This window comes from Zootoca vivipara, chromosome 2 (genome assembly GCF_965207765.1).
Source record: "Zootoca vivipara chromosome 2, rZooViv2.hap1.1, whole genome shotgun sequence".
Classification (NCBI taxonomy): domain Eukaryota; kingdom Metazoa; phylum Chordata; class Lepidosauria; order Squamata; family Lacertidae; genus Zootoca; species Zootoca vivipara.
In genome coordinates, this window is record NC_142584.1 from 65879915 (window position 1) to 65893913 (window position 13999).

The 13999-nt window shown below is 43.4% G+C and overlaps 1 protein-coding gene across 5 annotated transcripts in view; it reads right to left on the reverse strand.

Moving 5' to 3' along the window:
• The window catches only part of UIMC1 (ubiquitin interaction motif containing 1), an 81137-nt gene that overhangs the window by 32727 nt on the left and 34411 nt on the right, over window positions 1–13999 (reverse strand). For 4 of the 5 annotated variants that reach the window (XR_004691976.3, XR_015948199.1, XM_035105822.3 and 1 more), the window contains exons 4-6: window positions 10898–11022; window positions 9380–10516; window positions 2834–2898 (exon numbers count right to left, since the gene is read on the reverse strand). Coding sequence is in view for 3 of the 5 variants with exons in the window: in XM_035105822.3 (XP_034961713.3) it covers window positions 2834–2898; window positions 9380–10516; window positions 10898–11022 (1327 nt within the window). In the remaining 2 variants the exon portion in view is untranslated. Of the gene's footprint in view, window positions 1–2833; window positions 2899–9379; window positions 10517–10897; window positions 11023–11170; window positions 11300–13999 lie in introns of those variants that run through there. The other variant, XM_060271598.2, reaches the window with a different exon arrangement.

Genomic DNA, 13999 nt, shown 5'->3' on the forward strand with positions numbered 1-13999 from the left:
AAGGGTCATTGTGTCATGCAAGAGAAGTAAGAATATCTACTCAGAACTGCAAAGGTTTCTTTGATGCTTTCTGCTTTTGGTCACAGGAGTACTGCAGGTAGCAGAGCAGCCTAATCCTTAGCGAGGAGTGGGAAGAGGTGGAGATCTGTTTGACACTGAACTCTTCTCTCTCCTATCCTTTACTGCTGTTTCTCTCCCCCACCTCCCAATTTCATCACTGCACACAGCTCTCTAAAGCAGCAGGAATCTGACACAACTCAAAGCTTCCCTACAGCAAAGTTCTGCCAACACGAACCAAGCAGCTCTTTTATGCAGCATTTAACAGTGCCTGGCTCCTCTCATTTTGACCTTCCAGTGCCGCCATTTTCTCTGCAAAGCACAGTCGCTCCACGTCACGGGAAGATACAGGCTGAGCCACTGTGACATTGCCACCCTGTCAACCTTAAGAGTTCTATGTAGCTTTCCTATTGGATTGATCAAGTATGCAAGTGCACACTTGAAAAACACGAATCCCCACACTGACAAAAGGGAAGATTTATTAAACTCGGCTATGAGCCTCGGAGAGTAGGGAACAGCCACCACAGATTTATGATAAATAAGAAAATCTGGATGGGAAACCACAAGTGACTTCTCTCGCTCTCTCGCTAAATAAACCATCTCAAAGCATTTGTTATGAGCCCAAGCTGAGGACAGCTTACGCTGTGTAAACCATCAAGACTCACTTCAAAAGACCTCACACTAAACAATTTGCTATGACATTTATAAAATGGGCTAATCAATTTGAAGTCAACCCACATTGCTTGCTACACCAACTATCTCCCAGTAACAAAGCATATAATCATTTATTAAAATCTCAATCTAGCGTACTTTGCACAACACAGGAAACAACAAAGCTGAGTGGCCCACGGAAAATGGGGGAGGGAGATGCCGTTGGCTAAAGCTGCTTTCAAAATTACTCCAGCAGCATCAGAACCAAAGAGCATCTGAAGCCCGCTGACCAGGTTGCCTGTGCTCTGCCCAGCGCAGGGCTCTGCTGGCAAACTGCCAGGTGCCAGATGGCCACACTTAATGTGCACAAAACTGAGAATACTGCAGCCACTGTCATCTTAATGCAGATGTGCCGTCTGATCAAATTAGATGTCGCAGCACGTAATGGTCAATCTTGATCCTAGCAGCCTGATGAGGGCAGCCGCCGGCTGCATTGCAAAGTTCCCGGGGGTCACAGTGTGGCAAGTGGGATGTACTTTGAGATCCCTGCTTGTGGCTTGAAAAATGTGCAAGGCACCCAATGTAAACAGAGGAGACTAATCCTATTACCTACAGTCTGAGGGGGAAACGGAACAAGCCTTAAGGGCAGGAGCCTCACACCAGTGCCACTTGTTGTTTATATGAATGCTGTCCCTGGATGGAGCTACTAGGGGGATTTTTCTCCAGTCAAGCTCTGACTAATGAGTGCTTGAAATATTATGCCCTAGTGAGGAAACAGGGGTATTATCTCTCTCTCTCTTTCCCCACGCAGTCCCAGAACCTCCTGACAGCTGTGATAGCAAAGAAAGGCATCCACACTTGAATCTCTCATCCCAAGTATGATCACCATAAGGGTGAAACTGCCATCCTCCTTATTAGACTATGTACATAGGAGACCTTACCCCACTGCAGGGTGGGAAGAGCTATCACATTAGCCAGTCTGCTCCCCTCATTGAGCATTCAGCCAAAATGCTGTTGGATCAATGAGAAGAGAGAATATCAGGCAGAGAAAAAGCAGTGGCCTCGTGCCAAGAGCATTTTAATTATAAAACCTGGGAAAACTAACCCAAGAATCAAGGAACTTCTCACAGCTAGACTTGTGGCTGAGCAGAAAATATTGAAATCTTCCTGGCAAATTACTTCATGAATCTTCCCCTATCTACACCATCTCCTACCGTTTCCTTCATTTCCCGATCTCTACTGCAAGCCATCCCAGCCAGTATGCTTTACTCCTGGGCTCTGGGAACCTTTAAGGCGGCAGTCCTCCCAGGAGGTATTCCAGAAATGGCCGCCATGCTGTGCCCTGCCAGAAAAAGCAGCAGCAGCAGCAGGGGCCCAAATGCGAGACACGGGCAGCAGCTTCCCCAACTCGTTATTTAATCATCTGAAGCAAACAGGGTTTGGACCCTCCCTAACCACACATGCTACTTGCTGATACTTGAATTGGTACTCCCGGAACATGGCTTGCTGTCTCAAGGAGATAAATGTGCTGCCACTATTAGGATATGGTTTCTTGGTCTTGTCTTCTGTTCTTGCCTCTTCAAAGAACTGCATATATATATTACATATTATATATATTTAAATACTGCTCTGCCATGCTGTTTGCATACCCACTGAGACTCTTGCTGAAACTCAACTTTCAACCAGCCATAATTTATTGCTTTGTGGTGTCAAATCAAATTAAATTAGCTCCTTAGGCCAAGGACTGAACTTTATTTAATCTTTACTGCAATGGCTACTTCTTGCTTTACATTTTTAAGACACAGGTACTGTAGAGGGTCATACTTCTCTGTTTGACAATAGACACAAATTTATTGCAAGAATGATAACGCATGCTGAGATTTCGAGCATGCTGAGATTTCGTTCAAGGCTCTGAGTCACATACATTTGACACTATACAAACAGGAATTAGGTTCCTCTGCCCACTTATCACATTCCAGTTACAACCTGAAATATACAACAGTCGCAGGCATTAAAAAAGTAAATTTCTGTGCAACAGCTTCTGAAGAAGATCCCAGGAAGACCAGGTCATTCCAGCAAGCTTATTATCTCCCATAATGAACTACTTTGATGTACACCTACTTACCTTTGGGTAATCTGCATAGGCTCCCTTTCTTCAAGCACATCTTCTGCAAACAGCACTTGGGTGGCCTAAGGAGAAAGGAAATAATCAAACCAGCCAATCTTTCAATGGCAGCTCGATACTTCTAAGCTAGCATATCCAATGTAAGAAAAAAGTAGGGCAGCAGCAACATAAAGTCCTTCAGAGACCGGAAAAATATCTGTGCAATAAGAATCAGCTAACCGTGTAAACGTGCATCTAAAAGGGTCTGAAGGTCATTTGGTCATAGAATTATAAAAGTTTGAAGAAACCAGATAGCTACCACGACCAACCTGCCACTGTAAGGTAGGATCCATATACTAATCCATATCCAGACAGACTGTGCCACAAGCAAAGAGTTACATAAAAAAAAAGAGGCACATTATGCTGCTTGAACCAGGAGACAAAGGCAAAGACAATAGGCCCTCTGAAAGCATTAAGCTTGAAGGGTTAACTTCAGAAGGAAAACACTTGCAAAATTCACAGCTGAGACAGAAGCTGTCAGGAACACACTGAAAAGCAAAGATGCTGGTTGCAACATTGTCCTTAGCTGGAACATAAACAGAAAGAACTATCTCACAAGATGTTCTGAGAACTTGTAGCTCAGAACTAACTGTAAACTAGTCCTATGCCAGAATTAGCCAAGTAATTACATTACTGGGAAATGCATTACAATTACATGTCAATGGAAGCCACTGAAACAATTAATTAAGTAGCACTCTAACTGTACGAACCATGTGCAAATGTATTTCACTCTAAAAAGCTGTACATTAAATGGCTCTTTGAATTTCAGAATTCTACCCATCTTCCTGCAAAGAGATCAAGTGTTGTATCTTCCTTAGATAAATAAAAAATTGAATCACACCTGTCCATGCTCTCTCACATGCCACTTTCTTGATATAAAGGGGAAAGGGGAAAAAATCTATAGGTGGAATCTGTAAGGTTCTTTGGCATAGTAATGTTCAACCTTTTAAGATCATCTTTAACCTCATCTGGCAATACAAAACCAACTTTTAATTTTTGACTATAGTCTTGCCTCTTTTATTTCTACTTTTCTCTTTCACTCTTCCTCTCACTTTTTTTCCTATTCTCTTGCCTACTCTTGGATCAGGCACAAACCTCAACTGAAGTTTAATGCTTTTGCCACCACTTGGTGCTCCTTTCCAATATTCACCAAGGTTTTTAAATAGCCAGCAGCATGGTAGGAGTGCAGGAAGTTGCCTTATACTGAGTAAGTTGCCTTATACCTTATATTTATACCATTGCTAGTTAGCTCAGTATGGTCCACATCAGGCATAGGTAAACTCGGCCCTCCAGATGTTCAGGACTACAACTCCCATCATCCCTAGCTAACAGGACAAATCGTCAGGGATGATGGGAGTTGTAGTCCCAAAACATCTGGAGGGCTGAGTTTGCCTATGCCTGGTCTACATTGACAAGCAGCAGCTCTTCAGGGTTTGAGACAGAATCCCTGCCAGCCCTTTCTGGAGATGCTGGAGATTAAACCAAGGAGCTTCTGTCTTAAAAGCAGATGCTCTACAACTGAGTTACAGTCCTTCCCCAAATAAGAACTCAGATAAGTTGCCACAGGAAAGGGGGTCAAGAAATGGAAGAAAGGAGATGCTGGTAGACTCCTCTATTTTTTTCATTCTTATATTCTGCCCTATTCTTATATCAAGTCATCCATCACTGAGCCATCCGTCACTGAGCTTCCTATTTCCTGTATTAGACTCCAAATGCAGTTGTCATGGGGTTTTGCATTCTACTCCTGCTCATTCCACATTAAACTAACTTCATCTTTCATACATCATGCACAAATAAATATTTTCAGACACATCAAGAACATCTAGCCTCTCTGGTCTTCAACAGGTGGGGCATGGCTTGATCGAAGGTAGGTCGCAACAGCAGTACTACCACCATGCAAACAGAATCACAGAACAGTAGATTGGAAGGGAACACAAAGGTCATCTAGTCTAACCCCCTTCAATGTAGTAATCTCTTGCCCAACATAGGGCTCAAACTCACAACACTGACATTAGGAGTCTCATGCTCTAGTGTCTTTCTAAGCTATCAAACCACCTTGTGGGCTTATATAGTAAAAGATTAAGAAATGGGTCCCCAAATGCATGCTTGGGTTAAAAGTGGGCGTGGGTGTGAAAAGGTTGAAAATACCTGATCTTCTACAGCTTTCTTCTACAGATGTTTCTATCTTATTGATGGCTCTCCCACTTTTGGCTCTCCCACTTTTGGCTCTGGACCCCAACAATTAAGACAAGAATGCAATGTTCTATGCATTGCTTTAAATAATTGTTCTAAACATCCCAACCACCATCCACGCAAGTATATATTGACTGCATTTACAGCAATCTCACAAGTAACCTGTAAAGGTCTATGTTTATGTTTATTTTGTCCTGAGAACACCTGGTCTTATGTGTTGGAAGACCCTCCCATCCAGTGTATGGTATATGTGGGGTGTATAATTTGGGGTGGTCCAGAGTTTATTGTGTGGTGCACATTCCAAGATTCTTATTCCTTTCTACATACACCAGATATTATTGGAGCACCGTGCTAGACCCAAATGAAGCACTGGAAGCTGGAAGTGATGCTGTGGCAACCATAAAGACATTGCATGGGAGGTGTGGGTAATCTGGCTTAAACAGAGAGGCTCGCCTTGCTGCATGGCAGGGCTTGCTCTAGATTAGATGTATATAAATTGTGATCACACACAAAGCTATGTGATTGCTATACATCTCCCACTTGTTTCCAACTTTTGGGGTGTTGACTTTACCCAAAATTGTATTGAGCATTGTTTGTCATTTATGGGAAGAGCAAGAAGCGGTCAATAAAGTGGTGGTGATGGGAACTTGCAAGGTAATGATGTTACATCAGGCGTGCAGTATACCTAGAATTTACGAACAACAAGAAAGGAAGAGACAGAGACACGGGGTTGTTGTTTTCAGTAGAAGCCCACATCTGCCATAATATCTAGTTTCAATCTATTCTAGGCAATGAATCATGAAAGCCGTTCATCTAAAGAGACAACAGAGGTATATATCGTTTCCTAAGGAACAGCGGGAAGCAGAGTCTGAAGGGATAGCTCAAGCACAATGTCCATTTTAGCAGCATTTCACCGTAGCAGGATGGAGCGAGGAACCACTAGGGAAGACTTGAAGGAAATGGTAGTTACTGTCTTGATTAACAGCTTTGCAATTCAGCAGATGCAGGGGGCATAGTCAAACAGGCTTGCCAGCAGCTCAAACTGCCAGGAAAAGCACGATGCAGATTTAACATCCCAGGCTAGAACGGATTCAGCTGTACTGGAATAGCAACAAGTCAGAAGCGCGGGGGGGGGGAGGGGAGAGGTAGCAGCCGCCCGGACTCAACAGCTAAGGAGACACTTTGGCACCTTAAATACATTAGGACTTACACTACTGTCAACACAAAGGGTGCTGAAACAGTGACAAAGAACGCCGGTGGGTAATTATGGCGGAGAAAAATGTAGTGCTCAAATGAGGCTTAAAACATGGGAAAGTGGTCTTTGAATTACCTGCCATCAGCTCCATGTTCCATTACATGGCGGAAGAAAGAAAAGGGGTGTTAAGAATCACCTGCCGCAAAGCATATTGTCATACTCGGCTGAAGCCCTGCCTTGGCTTCTCTGCTATACCTTAAGGTGCTTTAGAGTATATTTATGAGTTGGAACTTGAGCTTTTTACATTTTAATTGTGTTTTCAGGTCGCCCCAACAACCCCATTTGTTTCTCATGGCCCTAGAGCCATTTTAAATGTCAAATCTATTACTCTCCATTTTTGCTGGAAGACTGCTTAAGACTTGTACACTCAAAGCCTGCATTCCTTGAGGATGTAGTCGAAAGGGACACTGAATCTTGCGTTACGATGCGCCTTCTTCCAGAAACTCGTTTGGGGCTTAAAAATAGAAGGGCTGTGGCTCCGTGGTCCATGTAGCTCAGCATCGTCCACACTGAGTGGCAACAGCTTTCCAGGATTTCAGGCAGTGTTCTCTCCTAGCTCTTCTTGGAGATGCTGGGGGTTGAACCTGGGATTTTTTGAATGCAGAGCAGATGCTCTACCAATGGGTGGTGACTCTTCCCCAGCTGCTTTGTGTACAGAAAGCCCTGGGTTCAGTTCTTGGCAACTCCAGACAGCGCTCAGAAAGACCCTTATCAGAAACTCTGGGGAGCTGCTACATCACAGTGTAGAGCAGCAATGAGGAACCTTGGTCCTCCAGATGTAGCTGAACTACAATTCCCACCAGCTGTAGCAAGCACGAGGTCGATGGCCAGGGGTGATGGGAGTTGTAGTTCAGCAACCCCTGGAGGGTCAAAGGTTCCCCACATCTGATGTAGACAATGCTAGACAGACCAATGGTCTGACTCTGTCTAGTCTCCCTGTGTTCCTAAGAATGGCTTTGAAGAAGCTGGGGTACATCTAACTTCTGTGCTTAGATGTATCAGCTCATCACAGTCTCCCATTTGACAGCTTCCTATATTATTAATTCCCTTTCTTGGCTACCAGTGCTATCAGGCCTTTGGGGTTTCCCTAGATTTTCATCAGAACTTCGCTTGCCACACACACAAAAATCCAGGCTAAATAAGGTCCGGATTTCCAACAACAGAGGCAGAGAGATAAAAACCGCTTTGACACAAAAACACTCGGTCATCTCGGTCATCTCAATCTATCATAAATGAGCAAAAATAGGGCACAAGTCCAACATTTTCTCCTTCGCAGGTCACCTTTAAGGTGTGTTTAAATATAGCCTCCCTGGATCCAAAACTGTGAAACCAGAAGCAAGGCCGCTCTGCACTTTTGCTTCTGAAAGAAAATGCAGACATGACAGTTTTTCCTCAGAGCGTTCAATATTACAAGACAGAATATAAATATCACAAAACAAGTTAAGTATCTTTCCATCACTAGAGTAAACAATCAAATACACTTGAAAATAGTAACAACAAGGTTGAGCTTCAGTCAGAGCGAAGATAAAGTTATACAATGATCTAGCAGCGAAGTCATTATGAAAAATGAGGGTTGGAAAAGGCTGACACAAACCTAAAATACAGCAGCAATAAATACTTCATCTGACTAGCAATCTGTTTAAACAGCAGCAATGACCGAAAGCTGCTTCTAGCTCCTGAAATGAAACAAACACTGACACCTAGTGGCTGTCCGACAGCTTGAAAAAATGGCACACAGAGACAACAATTAAAGCAAGAGGAACAGGTTAATGTTTATCTTGGCTGCGCATGCCACACCAATGAGGAAGGATTATAACATTCTCCCTGTCACATCTCATCCTCTGTCCAGTGACATGATAAACATATAGGAAAGCTTGCACATTAAAATCAATCACTGTTGCTTAGGCGCCCTTAAAACCTAAATTGTGCAACTGGCTAAGAAACACAGAGAAATCCTAAGAGATTGCGTAGTTTTATGAATGGTACATCTCCCAAAGAGAAAAATAATGTAAAAAATTCAGTGCGAAATAGCAAATGTTATCCTGCTGAAAATATATTTTAGAACTAGGTCACACAGCATTTTACTATCTCTGGTAGCATATGGATTTACCTAGTAAGGCAGAGAACAGGCCAAGCAAAACAAACATTTTTTAAAAAATAATAATACAGCAATGCTCATGCCAGCAATAGGAGATGACTTGCTATACTAGAACTCTTTGTGTATAAACCACAATTTTCAGTCATGCGGTTGCCTTCATAGCTAATATTTTAGCATAACCATCAAGAGCTGAAAATTTTGGCTATTAGATACATTGGCATATGCTTTCTAAGATTTATCTTGCAAAGGAAAGACACATTTGTTACAATTTAGAAACCAGAGAGCACAAACTGGGGTTCAAGTTTATTATTTAATCTCTTGGCAGAAACAAGCTATCTCAGTGATGGGGAACCTCAAGCCCACTGGGCTCAGACACAGCCAGTGTGTCCTGCAACATGCCCCATGACTGCAACATGCCCCATGCCCCCAATATTTCCCAAGTGACAATTAGGCTTGAAAAAATTACTTCCATTGGCTCCAATGCTTTTTTTCAAGTCTGATTGCCACTCTGGGAGGAGAGGGCAAGTTCCTGGAGACTGAAGCTAGGGAGAGAACCTGGAAGTGTTTGTAAAGGAATGTGTGTATACCCCCTTTTAGCTTTGGCCCTGCACACAGCTGGCATGTGGCCCCCAGAAGGTTAAGCCGCAAGGTTAGCTTGGGGCTGAAAAGTTTCTCTACCCTTGCTTGAGCAGCCACCTACTAGATTCAATTCACTATATTGCTAGATCCTACAAGTTTCTGAGTAGTCCACTATTCTTTTAAAAAGCTGCAAAGTTCACCGAATCTCTTTGACCTTAGAAGTGTGGTAAGTCATAGTGAAACAATGTACCCCTAAATACGCACCAACATTCCTTGGGGTCTAGTCTGTTGTATAGATCACAACATCAAGCAAGATAATTAGCCACTCCCCCTCCTTCATTCAGAATTCACCAGACCGACAAAGACAGTGCAGCAAATTTACCTGAACTGAGCTGCTTGCTGGCTCATCGTCACACTCGGGGTTTCTTCCCCCTGCCATGTTCTGCTCTCCATTTATTGGGGACAGAAGCCAGGCTGTGCTCTCAGGCTCCTTTTTCTCATCCATTTCTTCTCCTTCCTGCTCATCTGTACCTTCATCTCTCTTAGATGCTTCCTTTGCTGCTTTGCCACGGTCACTTCGCCTCAAGTGAGACAAATTGGGGACAACGGGCTCCCCAAATGGTTTCTTGTGTAGAAGCTGTCGCTGAGCCTGTTTCAGGCTTTTCTGGTAAACCTCAAGCTGACACAGGATGACCTGGGTATATTTGTTGGGATCTACTCCTTTAGGGCAGAAGGGAACACCCCAGTAATAGTGCACCATGTCTCTCTCTTCGCCTTCTTGGCACTCCTCGTCACCCCTATGAAGTGCGCAGAGTGGAGGAGGAGCGTTTCCGGGCAATTCAGTCCTTCCCACCAGCCCAGGAGAAAGACATGCCTTCTTGATGGGCTCCAACTGATGTCCAAGCTCAGACCCTGGTCTGCTGGAATAGTCCAATGTGCTGTGCTCCAGGGCCACTTTCGCTGGAGCTTCTGAGCAACCAGGAAGGGGATCTCCTTCCGTGTAATTTTGGGAATGCTTTTCAGTTCCCTTGCCTGTTGGCTTTGGAGGGCTAATCCTTTCTGCAAAAAGTCTCTGAGGTGCCAGTGACAAAGTGCCCCGAGGCCTTTGGGGAAAGGTGGGACTTAACGCAACTGATGTCCCTTCTTCTAGACTGGGCGGTGTATCGCTGGAACTGCTCCTTGCTGGTGAGGAAGGGTTTTCATTTGACCTTGCAGAAGGTTGGCACTTCCCTGGAGATACAATTATGCTAGAGACTAGTGAGCTCTCAACTGCTGCCTGGCTTAACCTCGTCAGTACTACTAGGGGGCTCTTGGCGACATCTGTCTGTCCATTCTTATCAGTTTTGTCACTGTGTGAGAGGGAGCTGTACTTGGAGCAAGGAGACTCAGGGCAAGGCAGTAGAGCTGCAAGGAGCTCAGGATCCTCTTGCCCAGCTGGGTAGCTTTGTGCTGAAGACACTGGTGCCTTGGAAGGAAGGGGCACAGCAGCTGCAGCAGAAGACTCAGAAGGCTGGCAGCTCTAGAAAGGAGGGTGAAAAATGCACACAAAAACAAGTGATTTGCCTTCGAAAATGTACGTTCCTAATTATTAAATCAAACTGACTGCTGCTCCGCAGAGTAAAATATATAAATGGACACTTCCATGTTAATCTACAAAATGATAGCTAAAGGTGAAATCATTCATTAGCTGTGTTTGGGGCTGTTAACATGGTGAAGATTAACAAATGTATTGTGAGCTCACCTTGTCAGATGCATTTATGCCTTACAGAAGACTGGCTAGAATTCCAGATGGAAGCCTGTCCCATAACAAACACCTCATTTGAACTGCAGAGGGGGAGTGCGGGGCAGGGAAGGATGTGAACAGGCAATTCTGTAGCCCAAGTATTTCTGCTTCACTTACACCAAGGCTCTCAGCAATGGCCTTTCTCAGAAGCTCTTCCTCTTCCTTCTCTTGCGAGTTCAACTGCCTGGCTTCTTGCTCGCTCATTTTCAGAGCCAGGGCAAACTGTTCATCTTCCGTCATCTCTGAAAAAAGTGAGAAAGAAAAGCGTAACACAATACAATGCAGCAGGCTCTCATTCCTTATGCCCTGAAGAAGGTGCCTGGGGACTTTCACCTTCACAGGGGGAAAAGGCCAACTAAATTGGATCAAAGCTGTTACATCTCAGCTTACCTTGCCGTGTGCCTTCAAAACTGGAACAGACAGTGCTAAATGCAGAGTAATGCATTTTGTGCAATATCAAATCACTGAACCAAGTCAGGGCATTTAGTTAAGGTTCCCATAGTGATCTCAGCTTTGACTCTTTGGTGAATTCATCACAATGAAATATTTTATCACATAATCATCTGGCAGCGACCCTGTTTTGTACTTGCACATGCAATACTATCATCAAAGGGCACAAAGGAAAAGCGGTAGACTTTGAACACTGAACTGTGCATGAACAGACTTTTTCTAAAAGGCATAGTCTGCTGGTAGAGCACAATGAAGTTAGTTCCTTTCCACTCAACATTATTATTAACTTTAAAAGTCATAGTGCTCTGTGGTGTATACTGCCAAGCCTCCTGAAATGTAGATGGGCAAAGGTCATGAGCCACATTCGCCTGGGCTGGTGCAAAAAAAATAAATTAGAAGAACAACCTGGAAAAGGCAGAGAATGATCTTCAGATCAGAAACTGTCACAGCCAAATACTCCTTTGCATGCTTTTCTACTCAGGATGAGACCACTCTCTCCCTACCTATAGAAAGTTGTTCCCTAAATGATTTTCTGGGACATACTAAAAATCACAAGTGTTGCAAAAACAAAAAACAAAAACAAAGCTGTTCCGGAAAACACCAGGGTTTGTTTTTTTAGATTTCTGACCCACCACTTTCACTTAGCTAAAAATATCCAAGCCTGAAAACCAGAATGAAAAAGTAACTCCAGCAACTCCCCTGCTTTCTGAGAATTTGAAGAGTACATTTAAACGCTCTTCAGTCAAACCATTGTAGGTTGATTCTGAGCAGCACTTCCTGAGAAATCCTCTTTCACACATAACAACTCTTAACCCAACAAGTGCACCTGAGCACAAAACTTCATATTCAGAAGTTTAGAAGAAGCTAAAGAGAAAGGCTTTGAAGAAACAGATCACCTCCCAGACACGGTGAATACCTCAGATTCCTTTACTGGAAAGTGTTTGGACACCAAAGCAATTAGGATGCCATCACAGCCTCCTCAGGAGCATCTTCTCAACACATGAGAAGTGTTGAGGAAAGCTCATTTGTGGATTACTGAACCTCATCACTCCCTCTTCCCAACTTCAAGAGAAAAGCAGCAGGTCTAAACTGAAACATGGACTTTGCAACACCCCTGGAATATCCTATGAGTAAGCAACTATGTGACACAATACAGTTTCATTTTGCCCTGCTTAATGGGCATTATCTTTCCTGGAGCTGAGTTTAAGACAGGGGGGTGGGGGCAATGCCCCACCCATGGGTACAGTATCAGGACACAATAGCCTAAGTTTATTTATTATTATTTTCTTAAGAAAATCTACCCTCCTAGAAAAAAACCTATGAAGCAAAATATGCAGGTATCCTCCTAAGCGATTTCTGTGAAAGTGAGCCAGCCTGGCTGCTCCCAGCTATCTGTGTTTATAGCCAATGAGTGGTGTCAGAGCTGTGATTGATACGTGAGTTGTTTGGACAGCAGGCAGCAGGAATCCTTGGGGTTCTTTCGTGCACTGTCCTGTTTTTGTCTTATTCTATAGTAGTGCTTGAGATTTCCAGAGTTTGCCCTTCCTTTTTTCCTGGTAACCAGGATGCACCTGTGGTGGGTTCATATGAGATCAGGTGATGATCTGCAAATACTACTACACAGTAAGCGCAACTGGTTGTTAAAGTATCCCTTTCCTGAATAGCAAATGCAAAACGTGTAAATTTTTCAAATATGCTTAGGTGTGTCTCCTGCTGTGCAGGGCCTAAAGCCAGACACTCATTATGTTAACTTTCAGTACAATGGTATACATGTCTACTGAAAAATAAGTCTCTTTGGGATTAATGGGGCTTATTCCCAGGTATGTGTCTACAGGATGACAGCCTAGGCTTTGGTTTAAGTTTGCCACTAAGGAAACAGGGCTCTTGTGCCTTTAACAGCTGTATGCAGAAATAAGCTGCTGAGTTACTCCCCCTCCCCTTTCTTAAAAGCAACAGTGCTTTGAGCAGCCATATTATAGTTTTACCACTGGGCTGTGTATTCTTGTACATATACAATACGGGGCCTGGACATCCTCAAGTACCAGCAGAATATTTTATAATAACTGGAATTCGTATAATTAAGATACTGGCAGCAAAACTGCATTATCTGATTACAAGGGAAATTAATGGACATAGGATCACAACCATCAGTTACCTGTTCTCAATCTCTCACTTAAAAAAATATGACTGCATAACCAGACTGTCGACAACTATAAAACACAATGCAAATGAAATTCCATCTATGAAGCAATATGGTGTATCACGCTGCCAGAGAGTGAAAAAAGGGCATAGTAAAATGGAACATGGGAAAAACTCTAGACAAGAATCCTTCTGGCATATCAGAGAGAAAAATAAACAACATTTATTCCACTTTCCAAATTCACGGGTGCATTGAAAAGGATAAATCTTTGCCCCCCCCCACCCACCCATCATGAAATACATACAACTTGCACAACAGTGAAAGGAGCAAGCCATCTCCCTGAGAGAAGCAGGGCATCTGTTCTGTCAAAGCCATGCTGTGTATCTCTGGCTATCATGTATTATTCTGCTTAACATCTGATCATTTCTAAACGCTGTCTGCAAACGCTCACAATTTGTGTGCGCTTGATGTTGATTACATTGGTCATAATTTATGATGATTAGAAATTCTAAGTATTGCGTTAGCCTCCTACTGGTGTGGGCAAACAGACTATTTAAGAGCTCCAAGACACAAAAATAGAAGCTGAGCTCTCAGAAGCAAGCACTGTCTGAATGGTTTGGCAGGTAGTC